General features: G+C 38.9%; 2 protein-coding genes, 1 long non-coding RNA gene and 1 other non-coding gene across 4 annotated transcripts; 2 read left to right on the top strand and 2 right to left on the bottom strand.

Annotated features, from left to right (window-relative positions):
* Positions 1–48: 48 nt before the first annotated feature.
* Positions 49–5301, bottom strand: LOC136238784 (zinc finger matrin-type protein 2-like). Its single transcript, XM_066029381.1, has 8 exons — positions 5147–5301; positions 4988–5087; positions 4887–4939; positions 2625–2695; positions 901–974; positions 739–849; positions 464–498; positions 49–263 (listed from the first exon to the last, which is right to left on the bottom strand). Exons 1-8 carry the CDS (start codon positions 5153–5155, stop codon positions 114–116), a joined length of 603 nt encoding a protein of 200 aa, XP_065885453.1. The 5' UTR covers positions 5156–5301; the 3' UTR covers positions 49–113.
* On the top strand, positions 5159–26277 carry LOC136238778 (protein FAM114A2-like). The gene is made up of 17 exons (XM_066029372.1): positions 5159–5890; positions 11537–11624; positions 12317–12430; positions 15134–15303; positions 15959–16043; positions 16091–16143; positions 16801–16848; positions 16897–16954; positions 18203–18255; positions 18309–18414; positions 19313–19398; positions 19454–19513; positions 19643–19738; positions 19797–19840; positions 20900–20969; positions 21677–21721; positions 26067–26277. Exons 1-17 carry the CDS (start codon positions 5354–5356, stop codon positions 26157–26159), a joined length of 1806 nt encoding a protein of 601 aa, XP_065885444.1. The 5' UTR covers positions 5159–5353; the 3' UTR covers positions 26160–26277.
* Positions 16059–18962, bottom strand: LOC136238785 (uncharacterized). Its single transcript, XR_010693197.1, has 3 exons — positions 18557–18962; positions 16634–18512; positions 16059–16580 (listed from the first exon to the last, which is right to left on the bottom strand). It is a non-coding gene; the product is annotated as an uncharacterized lncRNA (long non-coding RNA).
* On the top strand, positions 23363–23434 carry Trnac-gca (transfer RNA cysteine (anticodon GCA)). The gene has a single exon. It is a non-coding gene; the product is annotated as a tRNA-Cys (tRNA).
* Positions 26278–27631: the final 1354 nt, after the last annotated feature.

Raw genomic sequence — 27631 nt, 5'->3', positions numbered from 1 at the left:
TAAGGTTAAACTTGTAATCATTGAACTTCCCCAGCCCTAGGGTAAAAATTAAATATACGTAGGTTCATATTTGTAGCTGTTGAATTTGTGTGGTGTAGTGTGTGTTGAATTTGTTAGTGTGACTTTTTGGAGCCACCAAATCCACTGAAGCCCATCATTGCAGCCATTTCTGGGTCCATTCCTTCGTCAAGATCATCATCATCTCGAGGTTTTCTCTTGCGTTCTTTCCGTTTCTCTTTCCGATATTCTTTTACCTTCTCCTCCTAAATAACAGTCAAATGGTTTCACTAGCTCTTGGCAGGTTTCTAACATTGTTCACTTTAAAATTTAAACTATGTAATATTGTAAGGGGGAATAAAGGCGTATGTAGGGGTAATCTCATTGGTTGGAATTGATAGTGAACAATTGTGGTTATAAACACATTCACACGATGGTGATATCAACAGCATCACATGATCCTCACCTCTTCTCGTAACTCCTTCATCCTTTCCTCAAAATCTAATAATAAAAACACGGAAAATTACACAACATGATTCATTGCTGGAGGATAATGGAAAGTATTACCAAAATAGACAATTCTATAAATAGAATGTTAGGGTTTGCCCTAGGCAATAAATAACAAGATACTTTTCACAGGAAGTCATCAAATTATACAAATTCTCACAATCACTGAATATACATAATACTGAACTGTTTTCTGTACTATGTGGTTGCTAATGGTTACTGTTAATGAATTACCATATTTCTTTTTTTCTTCATCTTTTTTCTTTTTGACAATTTCAAATCGTCGTTTCACTTGCTCTAATGTGCTCTGTTCCACACGCATTGACATGCCAATATTACGCTGATCTGTATGTAGTGTACAGAATATTGAAGGGTACAATGAAATGACTGACATACGTTTCTTTCCATTGATGTGGTCAAGGAAGTTGATGGAATCTTTCACTACACACTCGCACACATTGCAGTAGTACCTAACAATACAATTATCTGTTGTCATTAGCAACCAGGATAAGCATACCACATGTGGTCACACCTGAAATCGGGACACCTCACTAATAACAGACACCTTGATAATTAAGCACCTGTCCATGGTCCCATTTGTATTAGCTAGTGTATGCATATTTGTTTAATTTCAAATAAAAATAATCTTAAGGTGTCTGGTTTCATCATACTGAAAATTTAAAACATTAAATGCATACACACTTGCTACACTTCACACCACATGCACACACACACACACAGAGTTACAGTAACTGATAGTCTGTCAGAAAATAATAAAATGGTCATGGTCCCTAAGCAACAACACTTCACAGTAACATGATCACATTGAAGTAGTCTAAGATGTGACACTTGTAGCACACACACTAACTGGAACATCAAAGCAAACCCTGAAACCATCCAATGACAACCCCTCTAGTAATTGTAGTCTATTATATAGCCCATGATGGTACTAAGTTAATTTCCCTAGTATTAAATTACATGTTAGTGGAAGTAGTGTGATGGAGTCATCCTAAAGGAAGTAAAACATGTGCTCCAACACTTCTGTATTGTTGCCAGGTACAATGAGACTTCGGGTGACCTAGAACATGGCATCAATAACGAGGTGACCTCTCTATGAGGTCAGGATATACTACATCTTAACAATGTCTCAGACCTTTTTGACATGATCAGAGTATCAAACTGTGGTATATGTTGTGAAAACTGAGTCTGTAAAGTCTAACAGCATCGACTTGGTGACTTGTGTTGTTTGGTGACTAATTATAAATGCTGTGGTGTGCTTTGTGCATGCACGTACACATGAACTGAACCTACTGAGTGAAAATTATGGCACATCGCACAGACTGGGAACTCGGTACAAAGAGAAAGACTCAGGCAGCTAACCTGGAAAGCAAACATCACCAGGAACATTGACACTATCTTGGAAGAACCCAGTTCCCAGATGTGCTGTACTCTGGGTTGTTATGAACATCAACCATGCACATGGCATCTTTATTTGAGATTTCATCAAGGTTGCCATCCTAGTTTTGCTGGTGAAAGTGACACATCTACATAAAGTTTCAGCCAATGTGGACCACCCACCTTGAACTAGTACTGTGAATCTGGGAAATTAACAGCGGTGGAGTCAGCTTTCCAGAGGAAGTGATTGTATGTGGGTTACTTTACAGGCTCATTTTTCACAGCTATAGCACAGTTTGACACTCTCCCTCCCCTCTTGGTCTTATTAATGTATTAATGAGGTCATGAAGTACACCTTAGTCATGTTTGGGACTTACATGATATATAATGAGGTGGTCTTGGTTGCTTAGTGAGGTGTTAGTGAATTCTAACGGTAGATCCATGTCATACCGTATCCGTACAAATTTCTGAGGTACACGATTTTTGTGGATGAGTGAATTTCAGGATTTTTGTGGTTTGATTTTCGACGATCACTCATTTTTCATTCAGGTTACCTATTATATAGAGGACGAAAACATTGCAGAGAGCCAAGCAACTGCAAAATTATCATCCCTCAAAAATTCAGTATGTGTTCCAGAACCGCCAGAACCCTTCTCTCAGAAACCTCAACATAATACATGTCTGTTTAGCTAATAATCAAGTAACAATGTACATAATACACATACCCTCCACTTTGGTCCAGAGGTGCATTCTTTGCCACGACAACTGACTTGCCAACTTGTGAATCTAAATCAATCTATTAATAGTACAACAAGCTATAGTGAGGTAACTGATAATTCCATCATTATGTGCCAAATGGTGCCAGTTTAGTCAACTCACTACACAGTAGGGAAGTGATAAGAAAACATACACAGAAGTGTAAATCTGTAAACTGCAAATATTAGCAAATTGTGATTTAAGCATGTTCAAAACTTTGTTGATCATCAACTTTTAATAGGCAAAATTTAAATGCCCTAGTTAATTTAATGTTACTTTAGTATACCTGTTGATTTATCCCCCCCCAAAACACCTTCGCTGTAAAAAATTATCTGTATGTTATCTTCATTTTTGAGTAACTGCAAATAAAAATGGCTTGGTAACAGTACGTACTACTGTTCAGCTTGTGCATTTTTCAAGCAAACATTTCAGAATGCTCTTGATGCACACCTCCCAGATTCAAAAGTTGAAATGTCTCTCCACAACAGCTTACTCATGCTAAATAAGTTGACAGCTATCAACAGTTAATAATAGTCACCAAGTGTATCAAATAGTGTACACACATATTAACATGCATTGTATAAAACAAGACGGATATGTCAGTAATCATCTACTTTTGTTGCCATATAGCTCAATCACATGAAAACACGACAGTGTTAAGGGTATAACGCTAGAGTTGTGGTACTGGTAAGTATTGAGGTATAACACGTTCTTAAACAAGCTAGGGTCCTTACTATTTCCTACAAAATTACACGAATACTTCATTGAATAACAGAAAACTGGTAAACAAGATCTGTTGTTACCATTTCTCTTCAACTTTTATTTGATACTACAGTTAGTTTTATTTTATTTTAAACTAGCTGCGGTACCTGCCCTTCGTGCAGGTTGAGCTGAATGATTGATATAATATTGTGCCTGCCCTTCTAACGTTGTATTGTTTGTACTTAACCACACATGTACTGCTGTAGAATTCTAGTGTGCATGTCTGTGATCCATTTAGCTCACCAACTGTAACACTAATATTATTGATGCAGCAGGCATTCAAGTATTGTATAATCCTTCTGACATTGACACACACACATTTCTGTAAAAAAACAACAAAAACAAACAGCAAGTGTATGTGATATATGGACGTCCATATGATTGGTCAGTTGAATACACAGTGAAGCTGCCAGCTGATCATGTGATTTAGGGCATTTAAGCTAGACTAAAGGTGGGCCTGCAAATTCCCATAGTTAACTATACTGTTATCCATCTGCTTTGGCGGTCAAGTGCGAACTATAAATTCCATCATGGCCTACTCACTTGGAAGTTGATTACGTATGCCATAACTCCAGTCTCTCGGCTCACTCATATCAACTACTCCCGTTAGCTTCTGTTTGACTTTGGCTCACTCAAAGCTATATTCCAATCCCATTCAGTTCAGGCCTGTGCTGTTCGTACTCTACTCCAGAGTTCGAGGCCTTTTCAGTCGCCAGTTTGTGTTGTTAGGCATGGATTTTGTGAAACAGATGTCACTCCAGGCAGAGATGCTTCTTATACTTTGCTGTGATCCACCTATTAACCATTCTAGAAGCACAGAAACTCGCTTTCCTTCATAGCGCATTGTTTAGAATAGTTCAATGTGTCACACGCGCCTGACATCATTACTATTTACATAGCAACGGAATTCAAGGTAAGCGTGTTTCCGTAAATTCACGTTATATTATACTTCAACTTTCCTGTCTGTTTGCACTCTTGCTGTATTGTAAGGTTAGTTGATTAGCTGTAGGCATGAATTCCACCATTGGATAAACAACTTGGGGTAAAGAGTAGGCTTTTAGAGTTTAAAGTTACTAAACTACAAAATGTGGGCGTGGCATGTGTCAGAAAATGTTCAAGACTTTTATTCCATAGTGACACTGTAGCGGTAGAATTCGCCATGTAACTACCACCAAAGGGTGTGTATTATAACGTAGATCAATGGCATAGGGCAGCAATTACCATTCCATGTAGTGGGAAGTAGCTGTGCTCGAAAAATCTATTTACGAATTTTTCGGCGCTGTAAAACGAACAGGACATGCTAGAAATTCCTATTAATAAACTCCCTGGTGCCAGCTTGATGGCGATCAATATGCAGCAAATTCGGGGTCAATCAGTGCTACTGTTCAGGAGTTAGCTGGATCACGGACAGACAAACAGCATTTCAGTTTTATATAGTAGATAGACCAACATTCCTAATTAATGCCCACCTTATATTCCCTGGCTTTCAGTTTCTCACGCTTGCTCCCTTTCTTCACTACATCTGTTACATCAGCTTGTATAACATTAGCATTGTAATTATTAATTGTACCTTTTTCTTCCTTTTCTCTTTTCAACCTCTCCCTTGCTAGCTTTTCAAAAAATTCTTTGTCCCATTTTCTCCTGAAGTCATCACTGTGGCCTGCAGGAACCTAATAAAGATCATTTTATACACTCGCTTAGTCCACTACACTTAATACACGTTGTTTACCTCTGCCATTCTACGTTTTAAATAATGGTGCGCATTGGTTGGAATACAATTGTAATTGTTTGAACGCGCTAAAACAGTCCGGGGTGAAGACACCGTGTGAGAAGGGAGATATATTTATCAGGTGTTGTCATTATAAGAGTATAGACAATTTGTTTTGGTAAACCTGTTCGTTGTTTGAGGAGTGAGTAGGCCAGATCGCCGTGAGGTATGGACGGGAACAAAGGTAATGAAAGTGATGGAGACTTCGCTAGTGCAGAGAGCGAACAAGGACAAGAGCAACTAGCCATCAACAATAATACTAGTAGCTGTACTGGTGATGACGTCACACTGACGTCACCATCACAAGATGATACACCACCAGAGGACAAGTCATCAGGCCAACAAGATGGGGATGATCAATATGACATTGAAATACCACCAGAGACAGCTGACCAACATGATTCTCAAGACGATCATGATATATGTACCAAATCACAAGGAGCTAGTGAAGTAATAGAGTCTGATACAACCACTACAGACACAACTGCACAAGATAATGGTAACATAAACCCACAATCACAAATAATTTCTTCCAGTGAAGCAACAGCCGAGTCAAGTACTACAGAGTCCAGCACAACTACGGAGACAACAACAGAGTCAATAACACACATTACACAACGGACTACACAACCTGTTGATAGTTCAGTGGACACTGCAACAACTACCCCCACTACCAGTGGAGAGGACAGTCAACAAACTCCTAAGGTATGGTAGTTAGGGAGTTTATATCTAAATATTAATGAATGTTTACTGCTTTGTGTATTGAACTAGGAGATTATAAGCACCGAAGGTACCTTGAGGTGCTTAAGAACTCCAAGTTGAACCATTTTCCCAATATCATCCCTTTATTTTTTCTGGCCATATGCTATATATATATATATGCAGTAACTGCTGTTGTACGAACACACAATTGCCACAATATACAGTATTGATGTTTCTGAACTAATATTCACTACAGCTGATGAAGACAGTAACTTCTCAACTCCTGCTTTGTACAGCTACCAAATCATTACAAATCCCTCCTGAATTACTCTTACTAAGGGCAAATACAAAACCACAGCAATGTATGTCCCAAGGACACAAAATCCATAATAATGTACAAACAACATTTACAAAACAAACAAACAGACAATGTACAAATTATGGTACACCTGGTGTTTGGAGACCTGGAGAGTGTAGAAAGCAAATAATAATAGTATGATGTGGTTTACAATTTCAGTATAATATTGACACTTTGAGGCCAACTAAATTATCAAGGTGTCCTCCTTGTGTCTGGAATTATACAAGTATCCTCATATTCATCCGAGTGATCCACACTATAGTATGTACAAGTTGAGCTGGATCCTGGAAAACAACTAAAATGAAAAGTATGAACATTTCAGCCAACCAGATGATTAGTGGTGACAGTAAAAGTGGTTTAGCTCCATTACATATTCAGGAAGGACTGTAATGGATAGTGTTTTATGGCTTCCCCATAGGAAACGTATGCTAGAGATTTTGATTGGCTGTAAATATTGTACCAGGCATTTGAACGATAAGATTTTTAGCGGGTCAAGCAATACTACTAAAAATAAGCAAGATTGTGTGTAATTGCATCATCCATGAGTTATTAAATGTTTTTGAGGATCCAGTACATACTATCACAAGTTCCATTGATATCACCATATCGACAGAGTAGTTATATCATGGTTGATGAAGTGTTATTTTTCAATGGGAACAACTATTTACCTTCTTCATGGACTTCACATTGATAGCAAGTGGCTTGTCTAAGTTACGGTGTTAAAGGAGATGAGAGCTCATGTTGAAGTTACAATTTATTAGGCATATTTTTGGACACCTTGTACAGGCTCTCAAATGTCAAAATATATGTTAAAGTCATGCACACCCAAACATGGTATATAGCTATGTCTGACATGACATACTTGCTATTATTAGTTCATAACTTGTACAGTGTAGTAGTGTGACCAACTTTTCTGCTGCTGGTCATGGCTGTACGCCCTCCTGTACCTGACTGGTTTAATTATCATTACTGAATCATTTAGTGTGTCCATGGGTAATCAAGTGTTGAGGGTGTGTTAAGGTGTTATCAAGGGATATGAAGAGGAGAGTGTCCTACTCCCATATATTCTCCTCCCATATATCCTTGTAGAAGGGTGTATCGTAATGTGATGATATGACACTCTGTTTCTCTTTCGTAATTACACGCACCTAAAGGCAACTGAGCTCTTAGCATTGTTTCCAAGTGTGCCTTCATTAGTTTAGACAACTGTAGGCATTTCTTGCTAGGCCATTCTTGAATGTGGCTACGTAAGTTTCGCTTGTGTCTTGGCCAGGTGGCTTCTAATTAGACAGGTGTAAACTTTTCATCTGGGGAATTAATTAAAGTTGGTGCTATTAGAGAGATGGCCTTTCTATGCAGGTACCTCCCCTAAGACAGGTTTCAATTGTTAACTCTTACTATTGGTACAGTAAATGAAGTCAGATTGTGGAGTTGTTCTGGATTAGAGAAGTGTCAGATTAGACCAGTTGTGTCCTTTAAGTTTGTTCCCCATAACATTTCACACAATATCACTCTTACATTGAAATCACTTACACACAGAATTACGCAGTCATACACATTCAGGCTTCCGCTTCTTATCATACGTGGCCAGATGAAGTGTACCATACTATATAAGGAATATGATCACTACAATATGATGTAGTGTGTTCAATAGGAAGACAGCTCTATAGTGTGGACTAGTTAGGGATGATACAAGGTAGCTTTTTGTAGGGTGTGTGTAGTGTATTATGTCAACAACAATTACTTTTAATACTAAACTAGTTATGTCATCGCCATGGTGATGTGTGTTGTCATCATTATAGTGATCATGTGATCGTTTGGGTTATAAGGGGTAACATCAAATTAATCATTACCTGACTTGCATAATTGTTGCCAGGGGAATGTTTTTAAAAAGTTGTTACTATTTTGACGGCTTAGAGCATTTGCAATGCTTGCAGCTGTATTGTTTACTTACAGCGTGTTTACACCAGTGACTCGATTCGTAAATTATCGATTCAGATCGATTTGACTTGCTTTCAGAGCTTTGTTTACACGAAATAAACTGGTTCGCCTCGTAATGAAAACAATAGAACCCACAATCAATTCTCATACAGTTTTGAGTACAAACCGATTGTGGGTTCTGCTGTTTTATGCAGAAATGTCTTCCTCGATGTCTTTAGCGCTGTCGGCTCTTACACCGTTCGTTAACAGAAGTAATGGTAGCATAAGGACATCATCAAGGCGAAGGAAAGCTTATGCCAAGTCTAGAAGAAAGGTATTGGTGACTCTGGTTGGGATATTGTTGTCAACAGCAGTCATGGAGTTGTGCAACCGTCAAGACAGGACAATTTGGATGCATCCTCGCTCTTCTAATTAGTGGGAAGATGTGGTGCTGCAAAGCTTTGGATCACGAGATTGGTTGGAAAACTTTAGAGTAAGCCGTGCAACATTCAACTACCTTTGTGAACAATTAAGGCCGTTGATAGAAAAGGAAACCACTGTAACGAGGAGGCCTGTGTCAGTAGAAAGGCGTGTAGCTATCACACTTTGGATTTTGGCCACACCATCAGAGTACCGCACAGTAGCCCATCTTTTTGGAATAGCAAGATGCACAGTATGTATCATTGTCAAAGAAACGTGCAAGGCTATTGTGCAGAAGTTGGTACCACTGTACATCCGTTTTCCTACTGGAGAAGGTTTGAAAGAGGTGATAACAGGCTTTAAGGAGAAGTGGGGTGTGCCACAATGTGCTGGTTCAGTTGATGGAACCCATATTCCAATCACCCCACCTTTCATGAACCACACTGATTACTACAATCGTAAGGGGTGGTACTCTATTGTTACACAGGCAGTTGTAGATCACAATGGTATCTTCAGAGATGTGTATGTTGGATGGCCAGGAAGCGTGCATGATGCACGAGTGTTCACAAATTCTTCGCTGTATAGAAAGGCCAATAATGGTGAGCTACTGCAAGGTGATACCTTGCCGGTCAGAGGAGGCAACATTCCTATATTTTTAATTGGTGATTCAGCTTACCCACTACTGCCCTGGTTGTTAAAGCCATTTCCATTTTCTATATCAATGCCAACTGATCACAAGACATACAATTATAGGTTGTCACGTGGACGGGTTATTGTTGAGATAGCCTTTGGGAGGCTTAAAGCAAGATGGAGGAGGTTGTCCAAGCAGATAGACATGGATATCAGCAATGTTCCTAATGTAATTTTAGCTTGTTGCACATTGCATAATATCTGTGAGATCCACAATGATTCCTTTAATGATGAGTGGTTACAACAAAGCGACGACTTTGATCAGCCTGATAGCACAGATGCTCCAGTAAGTACAAGATCCAACACTGGAAATAGAGTCCGAGATTTGTTGGTGACGTACTTCAATTGATGATGTACTAAACTATACAAGCAACCATTATACAATTGATGTATACGTGTATGATTCATAGCAAATGATTTATTAACACTTTAAAGAAATATTGTAAACAAAATACTAGTACAGGAGTGTACTGTATAATCATGGCAACATGTACAACATACACGTGTAGTATCACTGTTTAACAAAAGTTTGAATCAAAGTTTAACTGTTGTCTGAACCATAATAAAACTCACTTGGGGGAGGTGAGGAATAAGGGGAATAACTACAGCTATAACCACTACTATGGTCTCTCTGTGATGCATTGAACATCTGTACCATCCTCAGCTGAAATTTTCTCTCTTGCCTCCTCTGCTCAGCTTCAAATTTCATTCTTCTTTCCTCTAACTCCAGGAACATCCGATCACTGTTCTGCATGCTGTCAGTTACTGATTTCATTACCTTTGTCATCATGTCTTCCATTACTTCCCCTTTGTTTCTCTTTCGTTTTCTACCTGATGAGCACTTACTAGTGGTACTCTTCTCTGTAGATTGTACATCAGTTGATGGTACATTTTCCGCTGAAGATTGTGTAGCATCTATGGTTGTTCCATTATTTGCCTCATTACTTGTGTTACTCTGGTCCTCTTCATTACCATCATCATGACCACCTGTCAGTTCATGTTCTTCATCTGATACTACTGCTGGTGATTCTGTGTCTGTATTATTGAGCGTGGTACTATCAAGGGTATCAAGAACTACTGGTGGACGTGTAGCAGGTCTTGTGGCAAGAAATTCGTTTAATTTGTCAAAGAATTTCCACTTGGTTCTTCCTTGGCCAGTGTCCTTGTGCTTATCAGCAAGTTTCTTGTACTCTTGACGAAGCTTTTTTACTTTTGTGCGACACTGTTCCCCTGTTTTTTCTATTCCATATATAGCCAAGTCTTCCGCCAGTTGCTCATATACGTGTTTGTTTCTCTTAGCGCCCTCCAACTGCTCTTGTATCCCTTCCTCACTCCAAACTTGAATTAATCGAAAAACTTCAGCGTCTGTCCAGTTTGTATAGGCCATTCCTTCGCGCGCAAACCCGCGGTTTTGAACCAACTCACGTGAATAATTATGAAACCATCTAGAGCGATACGAGCATTCGGTTTTCGTTTATACTAGCAAGTGGAGCGAACTAGATCGATTCAGACCCACATCCCTAGTAGGTCTTTTATAGAGCGGTTCGGTGCAGTTCGGTTCGGTACGGTACGCGTTTACACTACCTTTGAAATTGCTTCAGTTCGAGATAGGTCGAACTAAATGCCTAGTGTAAACACGCTGTTATAGTATAGTGTTCTACATGTCAGTTGTATTATAAATTCCATATATTGACACAAGTCATGAAACGTTTGTCATGTAGCTACATTACCTCACGTGAGCTAGCTTCTATATGCTTTTTCCACTACAACACATTGAAGGTCATGGTGTAGAGAAATTTCAGTTGTATTCCATTTGTAATCTGCAGAATAAATAGTGGAGCTGGTGGAGTACCTCCTTATGTGTTTTAGTTGTGGTTAGGTCACATGTTCAAATTCTGATATGGCATATTTTGTTGTAGCATTAGTTTTTGGTGTATACTTTTTGAACTTTGACTTTTGTTTGCTTACAGAAAGTTCATAATCAGTATCCTGGTAAATACTAGTCAGTATCCTGGTAAATACTTTTTGTGTATATTCAGTGAAGTTTTTGGCCAGCTCCTTACCATCCCAGGAAAAAAAATATCTTGCAAGACAAGTACAAAGTCCTTACACTGTTCTTGCAAGAAATGAGCAAGAACCAGTACAGTACGTGATGTGTGTTTTGGTGTAATCACCCTCGACTGTCTGTCCTATTTGGTTTAATAATCATTACTATATGTTGACTATAACTTTGTATGAATTATGATCATGTTGTTTTGTAGCAAGCATCAGCTGGTGCAGGAGGCTCATGGGGGTGGGGCTCATGGGGAAGTGTCTGGTCATCTGTCACAAACATCACTGAGTCGGCAGGTGAGCTTTGGGTGTGGCCTTACACACTGAACACCTTGGGACCAACCAATACACATTGTAGTGTCCTGATTATCAAGGTGTCCTGATTATCAAGGTGTCCTGATTATCAAGGTATCCTGATTATCAAGGTGTCCTGATTATCAAGGTATCCTGATTATCAAGCTATCCTGATTATCAAGGTGTCCTGATTATCAAGGTATCCTGATTATCAAGGTGTCCTGATTTCCAGGTCAGTTTATGCACTAAGGGATAATTTGGGACGTGTCTGGATTATTTAGGTGTCCTCAAGTTTCCACATTAACAGGTTCTAGTGTAGACCAGTTGCCTTTTTTCAGAAGTGAATTTAGATTTAGGAAGACCAATAATATCTCTCCTTGTTACTAAGGTTCTTTTATTGTCCTTTATAAAATGTTCCATTTCATACACTTCATTAAAATGAGTCCATAATATGAGGCAAGGAAGATTTGGGTGTATGAATCTGTGACTAATTCTCATCAGTTTATTTCACTGGTCAGTGAACTGGTGATTTGTACTAAGGCTTCTTCCTGTCAATTTTCATAGATTTGTTTCTACATCAAGACCACATGTAAACCTCATACTGTAATTGTAGTAATGAAAATTCTGTGTGTAAACAGGCCAGGCTTACGTACATGTGCTTGAATGTGTTAGTATCGTGTACTTCATTGCTTTAGGCAAGGGTATCAGTTCAGTGATATCTACAGTGGAGGAGTCACTGGGGATCCCTAGTCCTGAGTCTTTAGATGATGGGAAAGAAGGAAAGGCTGTGAATAGAGAGACTGATAATGGTATGGTAGTCTGTGTGTTGCTCCAGTCTACCCAGCTGTGTATTGAGGACCTGGTGGCCTGGTGGGGGAAGCAGCCCACCCAGCTGTTATATCAGTGCGTACCTGGTGTAAACTGGGGAAGCAAATGCCCAACTGTCCTTGTCTTGCTCAGTGGTGTTGGGGTTGTTGTGAAACTTCGGGTTCCACTACATCTATCCGTGATACCTGGACAGTCCCCCTGCGGGTTACTAATTCTTCCCCAGGAGGATTTTCCTGAAGACTCAGGTGCACAGGCATCCTAGTGCTGGTTCGCTGGGCGGCAATAGCTGTGTTTTGTACAGCTGCTATAGGCTTTGCTTTCTTTGTGCGTGCGTGTGTGTGTTTGTAGTGTGCTGTGTGTGTGTGTGTGTGTGTGTGTGTGTGTGTGTGTGTGTGTGTGTGTGTGTGTGTGTGTGTGTGTACACACACACACACATACACACACATGCACGCATACGCACACGCACAAATCAAAGCAATCAGCTGCTGTGCTAGCCCGGTCACACCTACCAAGCATTGGGACACCTCTGCACTACTCATGATCGGGTACTGTGAGTCAGCACAGGCAAATCCTCCTGGGGTAGGACTAGTAACCCACAGGAGCATGTCAGGTGAAGGTGTGGGCACCTGAAGTTCCACCTGGACCTTCACCCACCATGTGAGACATAGACAGTTGGCATTTTCTTCCCAAGTTTACACCAGGTACCCACTGATGTTACAACTGGGTGGGCAGTTGACACCAGACCACCAGGTCCCCATTAACAGCTGGGTAGACTGGAACAATGAGAGTAAAGTTTCTTGCTCAAGGAAACAACACACACAAAGCAAAGCTTACAGCAGCCGTGCGAAACACCGCTATTGCTGAGCACTGGGATGTCCATGCACCATTCTGGTACTTGAGTCTTGTGTAGGGAAATCCTCCTGGGGCAGGACTAGTAACCCGCAGGAGGACTGTCCAGGTCTCACGCAGAGAGGTTGCAGAACCCGAGGTTCCACAAAGACCCCAACACTGCTGAATGAGACGAGGACAGTTGGGAATTTGCTTCCCCAGTAAACACTAGGTACCTGTTGATGTATCTGGGTGCCCCACTTGACACCAGGTCCCTATTGTACAGCTGGGTAGACTGGAGCAATGTGAGTCTTGCTCAAGGAAATAACACCAAATTGGCATAACCGGGCATCTAACCAGGAACCTTTTGATTACCCACACAGCACGCACAAACACACACTTACAGCCTGCATGTAGTTATTGTGGTTTTGTGTGTTCAAAGAGTTTGTGGGCTTTCCTGTACATCTCAATGTCATTTGATGTCATTTTAAAATATTTTAACACATACTCATAGTATACCATACCTGTAGTATGTCAGGCCAGGATGTGTATATCACAATATTATGGCAGTCACCATATATGGCTGTTAGAATGAGATGGTATAGTACGTCAGTATCTGATGTAATAGTTATAGCTTGATACGTATTTTGAAAATAAAAAGTTATTTGGAGATACAAGTATTATACTCACACACTTGTTGACATTAGCTAGATGTTTAAATTGTTAAAATGTGACGTATTGTAACAATAATGTAGAGCCTTCCACTCAACATTCAGTAATCACTTTATTTGAAGGATTTGCCTCGTGTTATCTCTTAAAAGATACCTCTGAATTTTGGACAACCGCTTTATAAAGGACACCTGTCTAGGTCCCAAATATCAACAGTGCTAGTAGTTTATATACCTCTTAACTAAGGCCACCTCTTTGCAAAAGACAAAAATAAATTCTCCAATGGCTAGTGTTACAGTGATAAACAAACTCTACAGATTTAGGACACAACAGAAAATTTTAGTCTCAACTTGTCTGACTTCTTAAACCAGGTGTGTACCCACAACCGGCCACAGTGAGCACACGCCTAATTTACTGAAATTATTTCCAAATAAGTGTGTGTTTGTTTCTCTGTCCACATCTACACTTGTGCAGCAAAGAAGTTTTCTGTCCGGTGTAAGCACTCTATAGACCCTGTATTAATTTACAGCCAAGTAATCTTTACTCTGAGACATACACTTCATACAGGTGTGTTCCACTTGAGTTAAAAGTGAACATGTCACTTCCATGTGAATAAAAATGAACAAAGGCTTTGTTGAAAGAATTTCACAAAGAAACACTTTGATTACAGTTCCTTAGCAATGAAAGATGGTAATTAACAAATTTGATGAATTATGAAATACATGGAATTACGATAAAATGCTATGAGCATTTCACAACACCAAAAGAAATTGTGAGGTAGTATAGGCTATAGCAGTTAGACATGGAATTTGAGTTATGCTAATCAGAGAATTCCACAACTTACCAGCTATTCATATTTTGATTTCCAAGAGTCTCATGGAGTTATAAAGAATTTAAATAATGTACTATACCTACCGATAAATGGAAATTTACTGAAAAGTGGAAAAATCTATATAGGTCCCTTTTTCCTATGCCTCCTCACAATTGATAACACCGTAGTTTTTGGGATCAGTAGTATTAACTTGTTATTTGGTTTTTAGAAGTAGCAGAACATCAAATTGTTACCTCTGAAGAGGACAACCTCTTTAGTTATTATAGCAAAAATGGAAATCAATAGTTCTTGTTCCCAAAAGTGCCCATTACAGAGAGGTGTCCATTGTACACATATTCATTGTCTATTCTTACAGGTTCAACATCTCATCACCTCCCTACCCCTCAACAAGACACTGTTGAAGATGCTCCCAAAGGAGCAGAGAAAATGATTCGTGATGAGGAGCCTGTCCAGTCATCATCGTCTAACCAACAGGGAAGCTTCTGGAACAGTCTGGGATCCATTGCCTCTTCTGTCCAGTCCACTGTAAGTGTGATCCTGTACTAGCTCAAATTATTGCCTCTCATGTATTACTAGTAGTTACTTGGAGCAACATTTTATTTTAATAAATCTTCTGCTTTACAAGTTAATAAGTGCATTGATTATTGTGTTCGCCAAAATGTTTACAAATTTCTTGAAGACATAAGTTAAATATTGAATCATTTTAAGAGGAGGGAATTTTACAGAAACCTTCCTTGGTAACCAGTTATTATTATATTATCTTGTAAATGGTAATGACCCTCTCATTAGGAATAATTTTTATTTAACAGTGAATACTGCGAAGTCAAAGCTTTGCTGTACATTTTATTTTCTTGTGGTTGGACTAGCTGTCTGTCTGTCTGTTATACATAACAATAATGATAATATAGTCACCATAGCAATATAGTTACCATATAAACTTGAGCAATAAAGCAAATCCACCGACATGTTTAGTGAAACCTGGTCACCTATGGGCTATTGGTCTCAGTAAACAGGTGGCTACATTAGGGAGGTCAATTTGTACATGAGTGACATTAATTTTGGGGATTTTCAAATTGACTGGTTTAGACAGGTGACCTTCTTATTACACGGTGACCCTTTAAAAATAGTACACTAACTGTTTCTATGGAGATATAGCCATGTAGTCATGGTATTGTTACAGAGTGCAGGCATTGTAGCCGGTAGCCTGGGGGCACTAGAAACACTTGGAAAGAAGACGATGGACATATTATCAGAAGGAGACCCTGGTGAGTACTCCCCTTCCTGTAATGATACCATTTTGTGTGTGTCACAGGTTTTAGGAAGAAGAGGGAATTACTAGGAGGGAAGACAAAGACACTATCTGAGGTATATGTTATTATCCTGCACTACACAACTTGGTGAAAACAACAGCTGTAGAATATGAAAGTGAAACAAAACGTAATTTTAGTTGTTGACTGGCTGGAAATGTAATAAGGAAATTTAATCAGTTTTTCATAAAACTTCTCAACTTATCATATTATCTGGTTTAGGGGTAGATGTGTTAGTGTTATACAATGAAATGTTTTAATTAAGGATAAAAATATGGTCAGGAGAGAAATGACCATTAAAAATACTCCATTCCAGTGATGAGCCCTCAGTGTCCTTATTGTAACATCTTCTGTTGTTATGTAGATGAGTACCAGCACATTATTGTGGTGTACACTAAATAGAGTAATGTTTCCTTGTACAGTTAATGTGTTCCATCATGAGAAGATTCCAAGTATTTCCATAAATTGATTAAACATGCACTTCACTTATCACACCTACACTTTAACAAATTCACTACCATACATTATTACAAGTAGCTCATTCATACCTGACAAACCTGTTAGTTGTTAATGAGGGGAGAAATCATAACACTTGTCTGGCTTCAAGCAATAGTTTAACATGTAACGTGTAATAAGTTGTCGAGGTGTTGTATCACAGTGATATATCTATAAACAGAATTAGTGTACAAGTTTGTTACTATTTTTACCATCACAGTTGATAAGAGAGGCTAAAGAAGAGGTGGAGGCAAGGAAAAATGGCCAGGTGGGCAATAATAAGAGTACATTGTAATCCATCCCATATTATCACCAGGATGATGCAGAACGACCTGCTGTTGTCACCTTCTCTTTGTTGTTTGATGAGTACCAAGGTAACCAACTGGTAGCCATAGTAACCATGGTCTAATAACATGTAATCTGTGTACAGTATGGTAGCATATGGTCCATACTACCTAATATAGTAACAAAGTTTACACTGTCTCACCAGGAGCTCATAATCGCCACAAAGTTAACCCACTTGACAAAATAATGTACTAGCAACCACTATCTTTGTATGACATCATTTTATCATGTGTTCTGTGTGTGTAGTGGGTGTGTGCATGTGTTTGTGTGTGTGTGCATGTGTTTGTGTGTGTGTGCAGTGTCAAGTGGTGTGTTTTTGGGTAAGGAACATCTTGAGGTATAGTGGACATGGACACTTTGGAACTGATAATTTGTACCATATGAGGATTTATGGAGTCAGGTCTGTTGGGACAAGAATCACTGTCCTGTATTGTGGAGGTTTCTGTTTGTAGATTCCCCCAATCTGTTTTAAATGCTACATGTAATTTTTTCACACTACGTGCCCACTGATATTTGTATTGTGTTGACTTAAGCACTGCTTTGTAGTGACTTGTATAGTCATGACAACAGAAAACAATAAGAGGCTAATATTAGCTGAACTGGTGAAATATACTGATAGTTTATGGGATGGTTGCCAAATATGGTAGTGTGTTGGGTAACCCATGAAGCCTCTTACATGGTGATGTCTTCACGAGTAACTGGAGATGATTAAATGGTGTCTTCCCTCTTATAAGACTGTGTAACAAGGACCACCTTAATGTTGTGTGTTTGTGTGTGTGGTGTGTACACACCTTATTCCAGTCAGGAAACTGTAATCATCTTCAACTGATTTCTAACCACTTGGGAATATTTCTCATACAAACAGGATAGTTCTCCATTAGTTTTCAAATAAATACACTGTAGTACGTCTGTGATGGATCTGCATATACTATATGCCAAGCTTGTTAGCTGGGAACTGTTGTAGTGTTGTTGAACGAGTGTGACACACTATGTACAAAGGTGTACCCGCACATACTACATAAACACATGCAGACACTCACACATACATATGCTGTGTGTGTGTGGTGTGCGCAAATGTGTATACGTGTGTAGTGTGTACACATACTACACATGCAGTACACTACACACACACACTACACACACACACTACACACACACACACTACACGCACACGCACGTACGCACACACACAGAGACTACATCAGGGTATTCCCAGGATGGACATGTTATTAATTGCTTCACTTGCGGTTGGACATATTTTATACCATGTTGTTTAGGTGTGGTACACCTGGAAGCCTTAGAACTACTCTCCTCAGAGTGTGCCAATAAGGTGGGCGTACACTTCCTTGACAACATGTTACCTTGGTGTATAACTGTTGTTAGGTGACCAGTGAACAAGACGCTATCACAGATGAACAGAAAGAGACAGTCAAAGAACAATTTGATGGACTAACGGCGGCCTTCCAACTTGATGAATCACCAGAGGAAGGTAATTCTCCCCCTGTTGTCCTTAGTAACGAGGTCTCTTCTCAGTAACTAAAGAAGCTCTTGTTCTCTCTGTTAAGTCACAAAGCAAATCCACACACCCTAGTACTACAAATTGGTTCATTTACAATCAGAGAGACACTTACTTTGTGCTATTGGAGAGAAGTTATGAAATGTTAAATATCAATTGGTCTCTTAATAACATGAAATCATTATTATCCTTTGAAAGCTCCAAGCTTTACCGTACATGTCACGTCAGATAATTGTTATGGCTCCAATTGTTGGGCCTTAGTGAAGCCTTTATGAACGAGCAATTAAAATATTTCAACACTTCATCACTACATACAGAGTGACATGATGGTCACTAGTGTAGAATAGTCACTGGTCTATACCATCCTTAAACTGCCACACCATATAAGGATGTGTTTGTATAATAGTCCAGTTGGATGGTGACTAGTATAGGCAAATGTGTTGTTCTAAAAATAGACCAGCTGAACTGAAGAAACTATAATAAGATGAAAATGAGCACAATCAACTTGTAGTATTTTTGGATAAGCTGTTTGTGTGTTGTGCTTAAAATTTTAAAGTCCAACATTTCTCTGGTATTAAAGTTTAAAGAGTACTGAAATTGCTACATGTTCCTAAACAACACCAAATACACCTCAAACACACACATGTTATGTACAGTCACAAACTTTGATATAATAAGTGACATTGTACATGAGCACCTGGTCCATTGGTATGGTAGCCATAGTAACCAGTAGACACTAGTGAGGCTTTACTAATAATGTTAGCAACTGAGTGAAGTCAGTTTAGTTGTCAACTACATACTGAGAAGCTGTCACTAAGCCACTATTAACATTTTCATCATGTGTACATGTTATGGTTGCTATGTGTTGTAGACAAGGAAGAAGCTGATAGGATGAAGGAGATGACAGAATTGTTGTCAGGACTGTCTTCATTTGTGAAGGTGGACAAGCTTACTAAGGTAAGGGACAACAGCAGGGAGGTGGAAGAAGTGTTGGTGACTAGTGTTGTTGTAGGCTATTGAGGAATGGAGGAGACAAGCTGTAGTTAGTGAGGATGGTGATCCTACTATAGAAGTGTGTCTGTCTGTGCGTATGTCTTGCAGTCTATGACAGCGTGTATTTATGTGTGTGTGTCTGTGTTTGTGTCATGCTACTAATCATTATAACACTCATACACACATTACACATGTGAACATTGTTCAGGTGTTATATCAACGAGGAATGAGGAGCTTGGCAGAGACAACCTCGATTACGATCAACTTGTTCCGGAAAATATCAGAAGTCACACTACTACCTGATGTGAGTCATGGCAACGGGGCATCCCCCAACTTGTTTACTTCCTGTTTGCTGTGTACAGGCCACGCCCATCAATCTGGTTGCTAAGGCAAAAGATTTTAACAGGTAATAAGTTTAGACTATTACCATATAGTAAAAAACAACTTTACTTCGGCGAATTTGGCGAATAGCGTTCAAATTGCCAAAGTTTTTTCGTCAATTATTTTAGATGATCACATGAGCACATTGAGTGACTAGGTTGAGTTGAGATTGAACTTGAGATGAAGGTCAGCTCGTACCACCACGCAATAAAGATCGAGCTGACTTTGGAGATCTTCCTAGGAATGTGTCCCTAAGTACTCCTTTAGATAGCATTTCCAACTTCCCGTTCACACGTCAGTTCATCGTCTCGTGATGGATTTGGCCAAATATACTTTGATATATGTGATATCACCTCTCCTACTGGAGTTCACTGTAAAAGTAAATATGGTCACTCTTGACATCGCAGGAGATAGCAAAGCACACCTGTGCTAGCACGTTAGATCAGTAGCTATTACAGAGTACTGCTAAAACAACAATGCTAGCTACCTATATACTTACTACGGTACTTAACTGATGAGTTGACACCTTGTTGTTATCCTTACCTACTGTACAATAAAAACTTAGGCAATATTATTTCAATCGCCAAAGTCTTTTCTCCCAATTTTTTCAACAGAGGGGTTTTGTCACATTTTTTTACCGCCAAAGTTTTTTACTATACAGTATGTCACTGTTGGCAAGTGTAGTAATGGTTTTGAATACCGGCTTGAAGAGAATGACTTTACTTGCACAGTATTTGAAGAAATAAGAAACAAGACAATACAACACAACTTGCATACTCAACAAATTGTCAACCATGCAGCTAGTATAAATACATACTGGTAAAACATCAAAATAGTTGAGAATTTATAAATCCCTGCTAACCCGGCTAACTGTATTGTTGTCACAACAGTATTGAGAACATCAGAAATTATAATTAATAAGGTGTAAATGTTGTCAGTAATATTTGCTATTTGGTCTAATTTGTTAAACTGTTTTGATCCATTAATGGTATTGTGTGTACACCTACAGCTTATATCGGATTAGTACATTTTATATTATATACTACAAGTTGTTAGTGTTTCATCATCTTGTGACATTCCACAGGTTTACTGTATTAGTGTCTGGGGAACTGGAGTCTCTTGCGTCACTCTACGCCCAACAACTTGTGAATTTGGTATGTATGTGTAGTGTAGTGTATATGTGTAGTGTAGTGTACATGTGTGTGTGTAGTGCATGCGTGCGTGCATTTGTGTGTGGTGTAGTGTAGTGTGTACATGCAAGTGTAGTGTGTGAGTGCAGGCACATGCACACACTTATTGTTCACTGGGAAAGCAACCAAGTCTCGTGTAGTGCATGAGATTTAATGTCCACGCCTTCACCCATTATGGTACAGCCTCAGCTCTGTAGGTGTACTAATATTCCTTTAAGAGGAATTGCTTGCACAGTACCTAACTCACATTGTTCCAGTCTACCCAGTTGTATATTGGGGACCCAGTGGCCTGGTGTCAACTGGTGAATCAGCCCACCCAGTTATAAGGAACTTTGGTTTCCATGACCTCTCTCTGTGATACAGTCCTCCTGCAGGTTACTAGTTCTGCCCCAGGAGGATTTGTCCGTACAGGACTCAAATGTCTGAGTGGTGCACAGGCATCCCAGTGCTGGTTTGCTGGGTGGAAATAGCTGTGATTTCTACTGCTGCCGTAGGCTTTGCTTTAGGCATTGTGTGTCTGTGTGTGTGTGTGTGTCTGTGTGTGTGTGTGTGTGTGTGTCTGTGTGTGTGTGTGTGTGTGTGTGTGTGTGTGTGTGTGTGTGTGTGTGTGTGTGTGTGTGTGTGCGTATGTCCATGTCCCTCCCACATAATCTTCATCTTATTATTCACAGAACAAAGATGATTCAGACTCTTCAGTTACTAGTTTATATTTGGAGGTTAGTAATACACTGTACAGCCACACAATCTAGTTAACAAGTGAATGCCACAATGAGTACATTTGAAATATCTTTTTCAGTTTCACAGAATATTATTTAATGGTATAAATGACCTCATCAATTGTCTATGTAGTGTAGTGTGGTCCTGTGATAAAATAATAATTGTTATCATCACTTAAAAAATGATCAGTATTGTGTGTGTTGTCTGTCACCTGTACAAGGTGGACATGTCCTTGACAAACAGTTCAGCCAATGAAATGTCACTGGGAGGTGTATTGTGACTGCTGGAGGGCTATTGTTACACATCAGGAGAAGCTGTAGTGTAGTGTAGTGTGTTAAACTGAATCAGTTTATAATCTCTTAACAAGTTGTCTGTTTGTGTGTCCTAGTGATGTGTAATAGTTGGCACCATATATGGTAACACTGCCGGCTGACAACACATAACCCAACACATAACCCAACACAGTGTAACAATTGTGACAGTTTCAGCAAAAACTTACATAGTTATTTTTAAAAAATTTAAAGATGGATGAAATCATGCTTGCTACAAAGAAAAATATGCGAGTTTTGATTGAGTCATTACTCAAGGAAGCAAGTCTCAAATCAAATAAACCTATACAACATCTTATTTACCTGCTGATGGAGAATTTGAGTATCTTTGTTTTGTCCTTGTAGCCACAAGGGTATGTATGTCATGTGCTTATTATGATGTTGTATGTGTAAACAAATTGTCATTTCTTCTACACGTTCATACTTGTATGTACAAATGAGTACAGGAATAAACTAGTCACAGTGGAACCTCAGTTATCGGAACCCCTTGGGACCAGAGGTGGTCCATAAGTCTGAAAAGTCTGTATCTCTGAAACTGTATAGATAACCTTAAAATACACTGTAGCATTGAAAATTATTTTAAAATAATCAGTATTTCAACTACCCTAATAGAACAGTCACTACTCTAATAGAGCAGTCATTTCTGTAGCTCTGTTGACTGAGAATCCAGGTAAGTGGGGTCCAGATAACTGAGGTTCCACTGTACATATTTTAAGCCAAACTTCAATCTGTAGGCCAACACAAAGGAAAGTTATGGCTGGTAATGTAAGCACCTGCAGTTTATTTTTAGTATAGTCACTGTACAAATCGATTTCTTGGCTTCTCTTACTATCAGCCACTAAACTATTCACAGTAGACTAAGATTTTAATAGTTGAGTTTCTATTAGAGAATTTCACACCTTCATTTTCAGGCCATTACTCATAAAATTACATTTTTGACTATCTATCATTGAATATTAGAAAAAAAAAGTTTTTTTTTTCTAATATTCAATTATTCTGTGTGTTGATTTTTTTGTTTACATGTGCGGCCTCTGTCTTTCCTGCAATCACTCCTCGGATGGTTGCTAATCTTCTCCTTCGTACAACCTTAACTCAGCATGGGTGTGTACCTGCTTTTATAATAGGCTAAATCATTCCTTACAAACCCATTACAAACCATGATTCTATACCATTTTCTATTCCACACAAGTCCATTCCTATACCATCCTTCATACTCCAGTCACACTCAAAAAGTCCAGCGGACATTAGTTAAGTGATCAAGTGTTCCTGGCGTACTAATAGTGAACAACTGTCAAGATGTTATCAGTGTTGAGGGGTATAGCTTAGTGGTAGAGCATTTGACTGCAAATCAAGAGGTCCCTAGTTCATATCTGGGTGTCTTTTTATGACTAATTGGTTTACCCAGTAAGGTTTCACAACAGTAATTCAAAGGAAAGTTATGGGTACAAATGTTAGTAGCCTGTAGTTTATTTTTGGTTTAGTCAATGTGCAAATATTTCCTAATATCAAGGACTATACCAGTTACAATAATAGACTAAAAGTTTGTAATCCATTCCTTGGACACTGTAGTGAACTAAAATAAATTTTTTGACATTGCCTCAGGTTTTCACTGAGATGCTCACAATTCACATACAAAATCTTCTAAGAAGTGACATATTTAACTTATTTTAGTACTGTATATTATTATTGGATTATGAGAGGTTTGCACCTTTCTCACACACAAAATTGACCAGATACTAGACCTGTAATGTTGTTATACAAAAATCCATAACAACCTACTAGAGCATCTCGGGTGAACTTTTGGACTTGTACCTAACCAATATGTATATTATCTTATTCAGTGGACTTTCTACTGACTGAGTGACACCTTCAGACAACTGTAACTTAATAATAGCTAAGGCTGTGGGCTTGATTTTTCACTGCAAAACATCACTTCCACCTGACAGGCATACTACACTACATACAATGCACACATCATGGGCTTACCTCTGTCCTCCTTTGTGTCCTGTACTTCTCTTTGCTAACAGTGCAAGGTGTTGATTTGTGGTACATGTGATGGCTACCCTATGTTTGTAATGGCCAGCCTTCCACATTGTAAACAGATACACATAACTCATGTTTGCTTCATGGGATACAAAAATGAGCCAAAGATATTCTTATTCTCCACGAAGAGGCAAATACTCATCCAAGGGTGTATTAGATATTACAATTCTGACATTTTTCATTGTTTATTGAAGTGAGCCCAAATTGCTCTAGAGGCTTAACTGAGTCCAAACTGCTGCCAGAGCAATTTCAACTTAAAAAATTTCAACTGTCTAACTCCAGCCAAGTATGAGGTTAACAATACGAACTTGATTTCTCCACTGTTCAATGTTGCTCGGCCTGAGATGTATCCTTATTGCTAACCACAGCAGCTACTAGTCTGGCGCTGCTGACCCCTTTTACGCCGCTTGCTTTTTGATTAGTTGGGCAGCGCTCACTGTAAAAGGGTCTGGTCACAACCGCATACTAAACTTGTGCAGCTGGAATTAATTAACGTCTGAATCACGTGGGTTTTGTCATGGTAACACTATAGGTTTATTGCTTTGAATCTCGCTTCGAGTGTGACAGCACTGTCAGAGGCGCATCTCATGTAGCCAAGCTTCTGTATACAGTTGATAACGGCATACTCCGTCCTCTTCCAAGTAAGACCATGCATAGTTACCGTAGATACGATACCCTCCGGGCAATGGTATCCATGGTTCCACTTTTTACATGCTGAATGTTCAGTTTAATTACAAATGCTGCGATTTGATTGGTGCTGCCACTATAGTGGCAGCGTACACAAGTTTAGTATGCGGTTGTGACCAGACCCTTATACAGCGAGTGCCGCCCAACTAATCATAAAGCGAGCGGATCGATAAATTTCATCAGTTTTATTTTCAAGGATCGCTCGTTTTTCACTGAAGCTACCTATAAAAAAGCATATACCATAGCTAACCCTGATAATCATTATTTTTCGAGGATGAAAATTTTGTGGACAGCAAAACAACCGCAAAAAAAAAATTATGTCCCTCAAAAATTCATACGTATATGGTATTTGAAAACAAAAAAGAATGACCACTTCACTGCTGAGTAATTGATAGTCAAGGTGTGCATTTAGTTGCTTAGATAATTTTAGTAAAATGTCTGGCCAGTGTCATTCTTTCCTTTGATGTGGTTTGTGTTGGTTCACCAGTCATAAATTGTGTAAGCAATCAAATGTAAGGAAAAACAAGATTATATTTGAGTAGTGGAACATAAAATGAAAAGCAATGAAACAAGGGTGGTCATCTAAATCTGTGACTATACTAGTGGACATTTAATCCCTACTTCAGTCATGGTATACTCTGTATGTGACTAAAATATGAATTAACACATAAACCCACATAGAACTTTGGAGAATGTGTGTTTACACAGCACGGGCATGCATGGTAATGTTAAGTGGGGTAATTTAAGCCTAAAACTACACATTGATCAACAGTCTGCACTGGCCCACTTAGAGAAATTTAAATCAATGCTGTAACTAAAGTGGTTTACTTGTTATAACAACAGCCACTTTTGCCACATGTTTAATTCAATTGTGGGTTCACTAATGTGAGTTGTATATGGCCTGATAGAAAATTTACTGGTTAAGTGATTGAAACCAGTTGCAAGGTGATAGGAGCAGCCACCATCGAGTTATTGATCATTGTATAAAAGGATTTGTATGTTTCTTACCGAAAAGTTACTTACACAGCCTAGTCTAGAAAACTGGATCTAAATTTGTTAAATACACAAACTCTGTATTTTACAAAGCATACACCCTATGGCTATGCAATTTATGTCATTCTTATTGTGATCAATATAATACCTAGGGTTTTACCCTTATTCTGAAGGGTGATACCAAAACTAGCAGGTTTAAGGGTTAAATGTCCATTAGAATAGCTGCAGGCTTTTCTTAACTGGCCAATCAAATGTGAGATCCTTATGTTTGTGTGTTATTGTTTACCTGTAGGCATCAAACAGTTCATCATACATCAACGATGCCTTCCAGCTATTACTACCAGTCCTGCAGTATAACTGTGTTGTGCAGTGTGCAGCTAGCTGAGCCACACCCACTGGCTGGGGCAGCCACACCTCCACCACACCCACACAGCTGATCTTGTGTATAATAAACTATCAATGTATAGTGTGCATTAATTGGATTAATACAGGATTATTCTTGATATGGAAACAATTTTATTAGTTTAAGAAAATAGTTTATTGACTGTTGTGACTACTCTATTACAGACCTACCATGAGGATCTTTGTGATTTTAAAAAGCTGAGGCTTTTAAAATCCATGAAGATCTGAGTGGGCGGTGGCTTAGAAAATAATGTGGTTGTCTTATTCATACTACAGATGTAGTAGATAGATGAATTGATTGTGGGTTGTAGTGTGTTGACTCCCTCAACTTGAGATAGGAGGTCTCATTTTAGAGAACCTCTCCAGAGGTCTCTTAGTGATATTAAAGACATCATTATCTCCCAAAGATCAAAGGGTTTTATGCATACTATTTCTAAGAGTGCTTAATTAGGACTTGTAGGACAACATTTCATCATCCACTGGTGCTGTACTGTTCACAAGTTAGTGTAGCTATAATACATCAAGATAAATGGTTGAGAAGAAATCTGAACCTTTATGCTATTCTACACCATAATATATCTGAACAGCTGTGTATGTCAGGCAGAGCACTCGTGTCTGTTGTATAACTATATAGCTAATACAGCAGGGGGGGGGGGGGGGGTTTGGGGCTGAAGCCCCCCCCCTTCATATTTAGGCTTTACTGGATCAATATGCTGAGTATTATAATGAAATTTTGTCTTAGCATAATTATATGGTCACTAATAATACAAATACTCATAAAACCACCTTATAAACATCTTTCCAAGGTATTATCAGTGGATTTATGCTAAAGTTTATGCAACAAGGACCCGGATCAGCATTGGAGGTGTACAAGATCGAGATACTCTAATAGAGCAGTCAGCTAACTACTCTAATAGAACATTCACTGGAAACATGTAGTTGGTTCTGTTATGGAATTTTTCCAAATCTGCCTGCAACTATACATACAATGAAGTACATTGGTCTGTTTAAAGGGCTTCATTCATCTACTTGTGTAGTTATTATGTATGGCAATACTTAATTCAGGTACACAATTCAGACCCCTACTTCTGGTAACTCAATGCTGGTGCTGGAACCCCCCTTCAAAAAATCCTGGCTACGCCCCTGGACTGTGTGTGTGCATGTGTGTGTGTGTGTGTGTATGTGTCACAAAGGCAGCAGTTTAGGATATACCTTGTATTTTATAGCAGAATTGAAAAGCTATAGTATTTCTCATAACTATAAACTGATAAACTAGTTACACAACACTACAACTATCCTGTGGTATACATATTCCAGCTCACATGTGACATGATGTTTAGATGACTTGTACTACAGCACAAGATGATGACATGTGAACATTTAGTGGGGATAACACTTGGTGAAACTATTAATGTTATCAAAACCAGCTGGTAATGATGATAGTCAACTTATCAC

The sequence above is a fragment of the Dysidea avara genome, chromosome 11 (genome assembly GCF_963678975.1).
Source record: "Dysidea avara chromosome 11, odDysAvar1.4, whole genome shotgun sequence".
Lineage (NCBI taxonomy): Eukaryota > Metazoa > Porifera > Demospongiae > Dictyoceratida > Dysideidae > Dysidea > Dysidea avara.
This window is presented reverse-complemented; position numbering and strand designations above follow the sequence as displayed.

Coding starts and splice junctions, on each gene's coding strand:
- LOC136238784 (XM_066029381.1), bottom strand. Junction 975..2,624: donor CCTCTGGACCAAAGTGGAGG/GTATGTGTATTA, acceptor TTGTATTGTTAG/GTACTACTGCAATGTGTGCG. Junction 264..463: donor TGAAGGAGTTACGAGAAGAG/GTGAGGATCATG, acceptor ACTGTTATTTAG/GAGGAGAAGGTAAAAGAATA.
- LOC136238778 (XM_066029372.1), top strand. CDS start 5,354: ATGGACGGGAACAAAGGTAATGAAAGTGATGGAGACTTCGCTAGTGCA. Junction 16,144..16,800: donor AGACAAAGACACTATCTGAG/GTATATGTTATT, acceptor TTACCATCACAG/TTGATAAGAGAGGCTAAAGA. Junction 16,849..16,896: donor AGGCAAGGAAAAATGGCCAG/GTGGGCAATAAT, acceptor TATTATCACCAG/GATGATGCAGAACGACCTGC.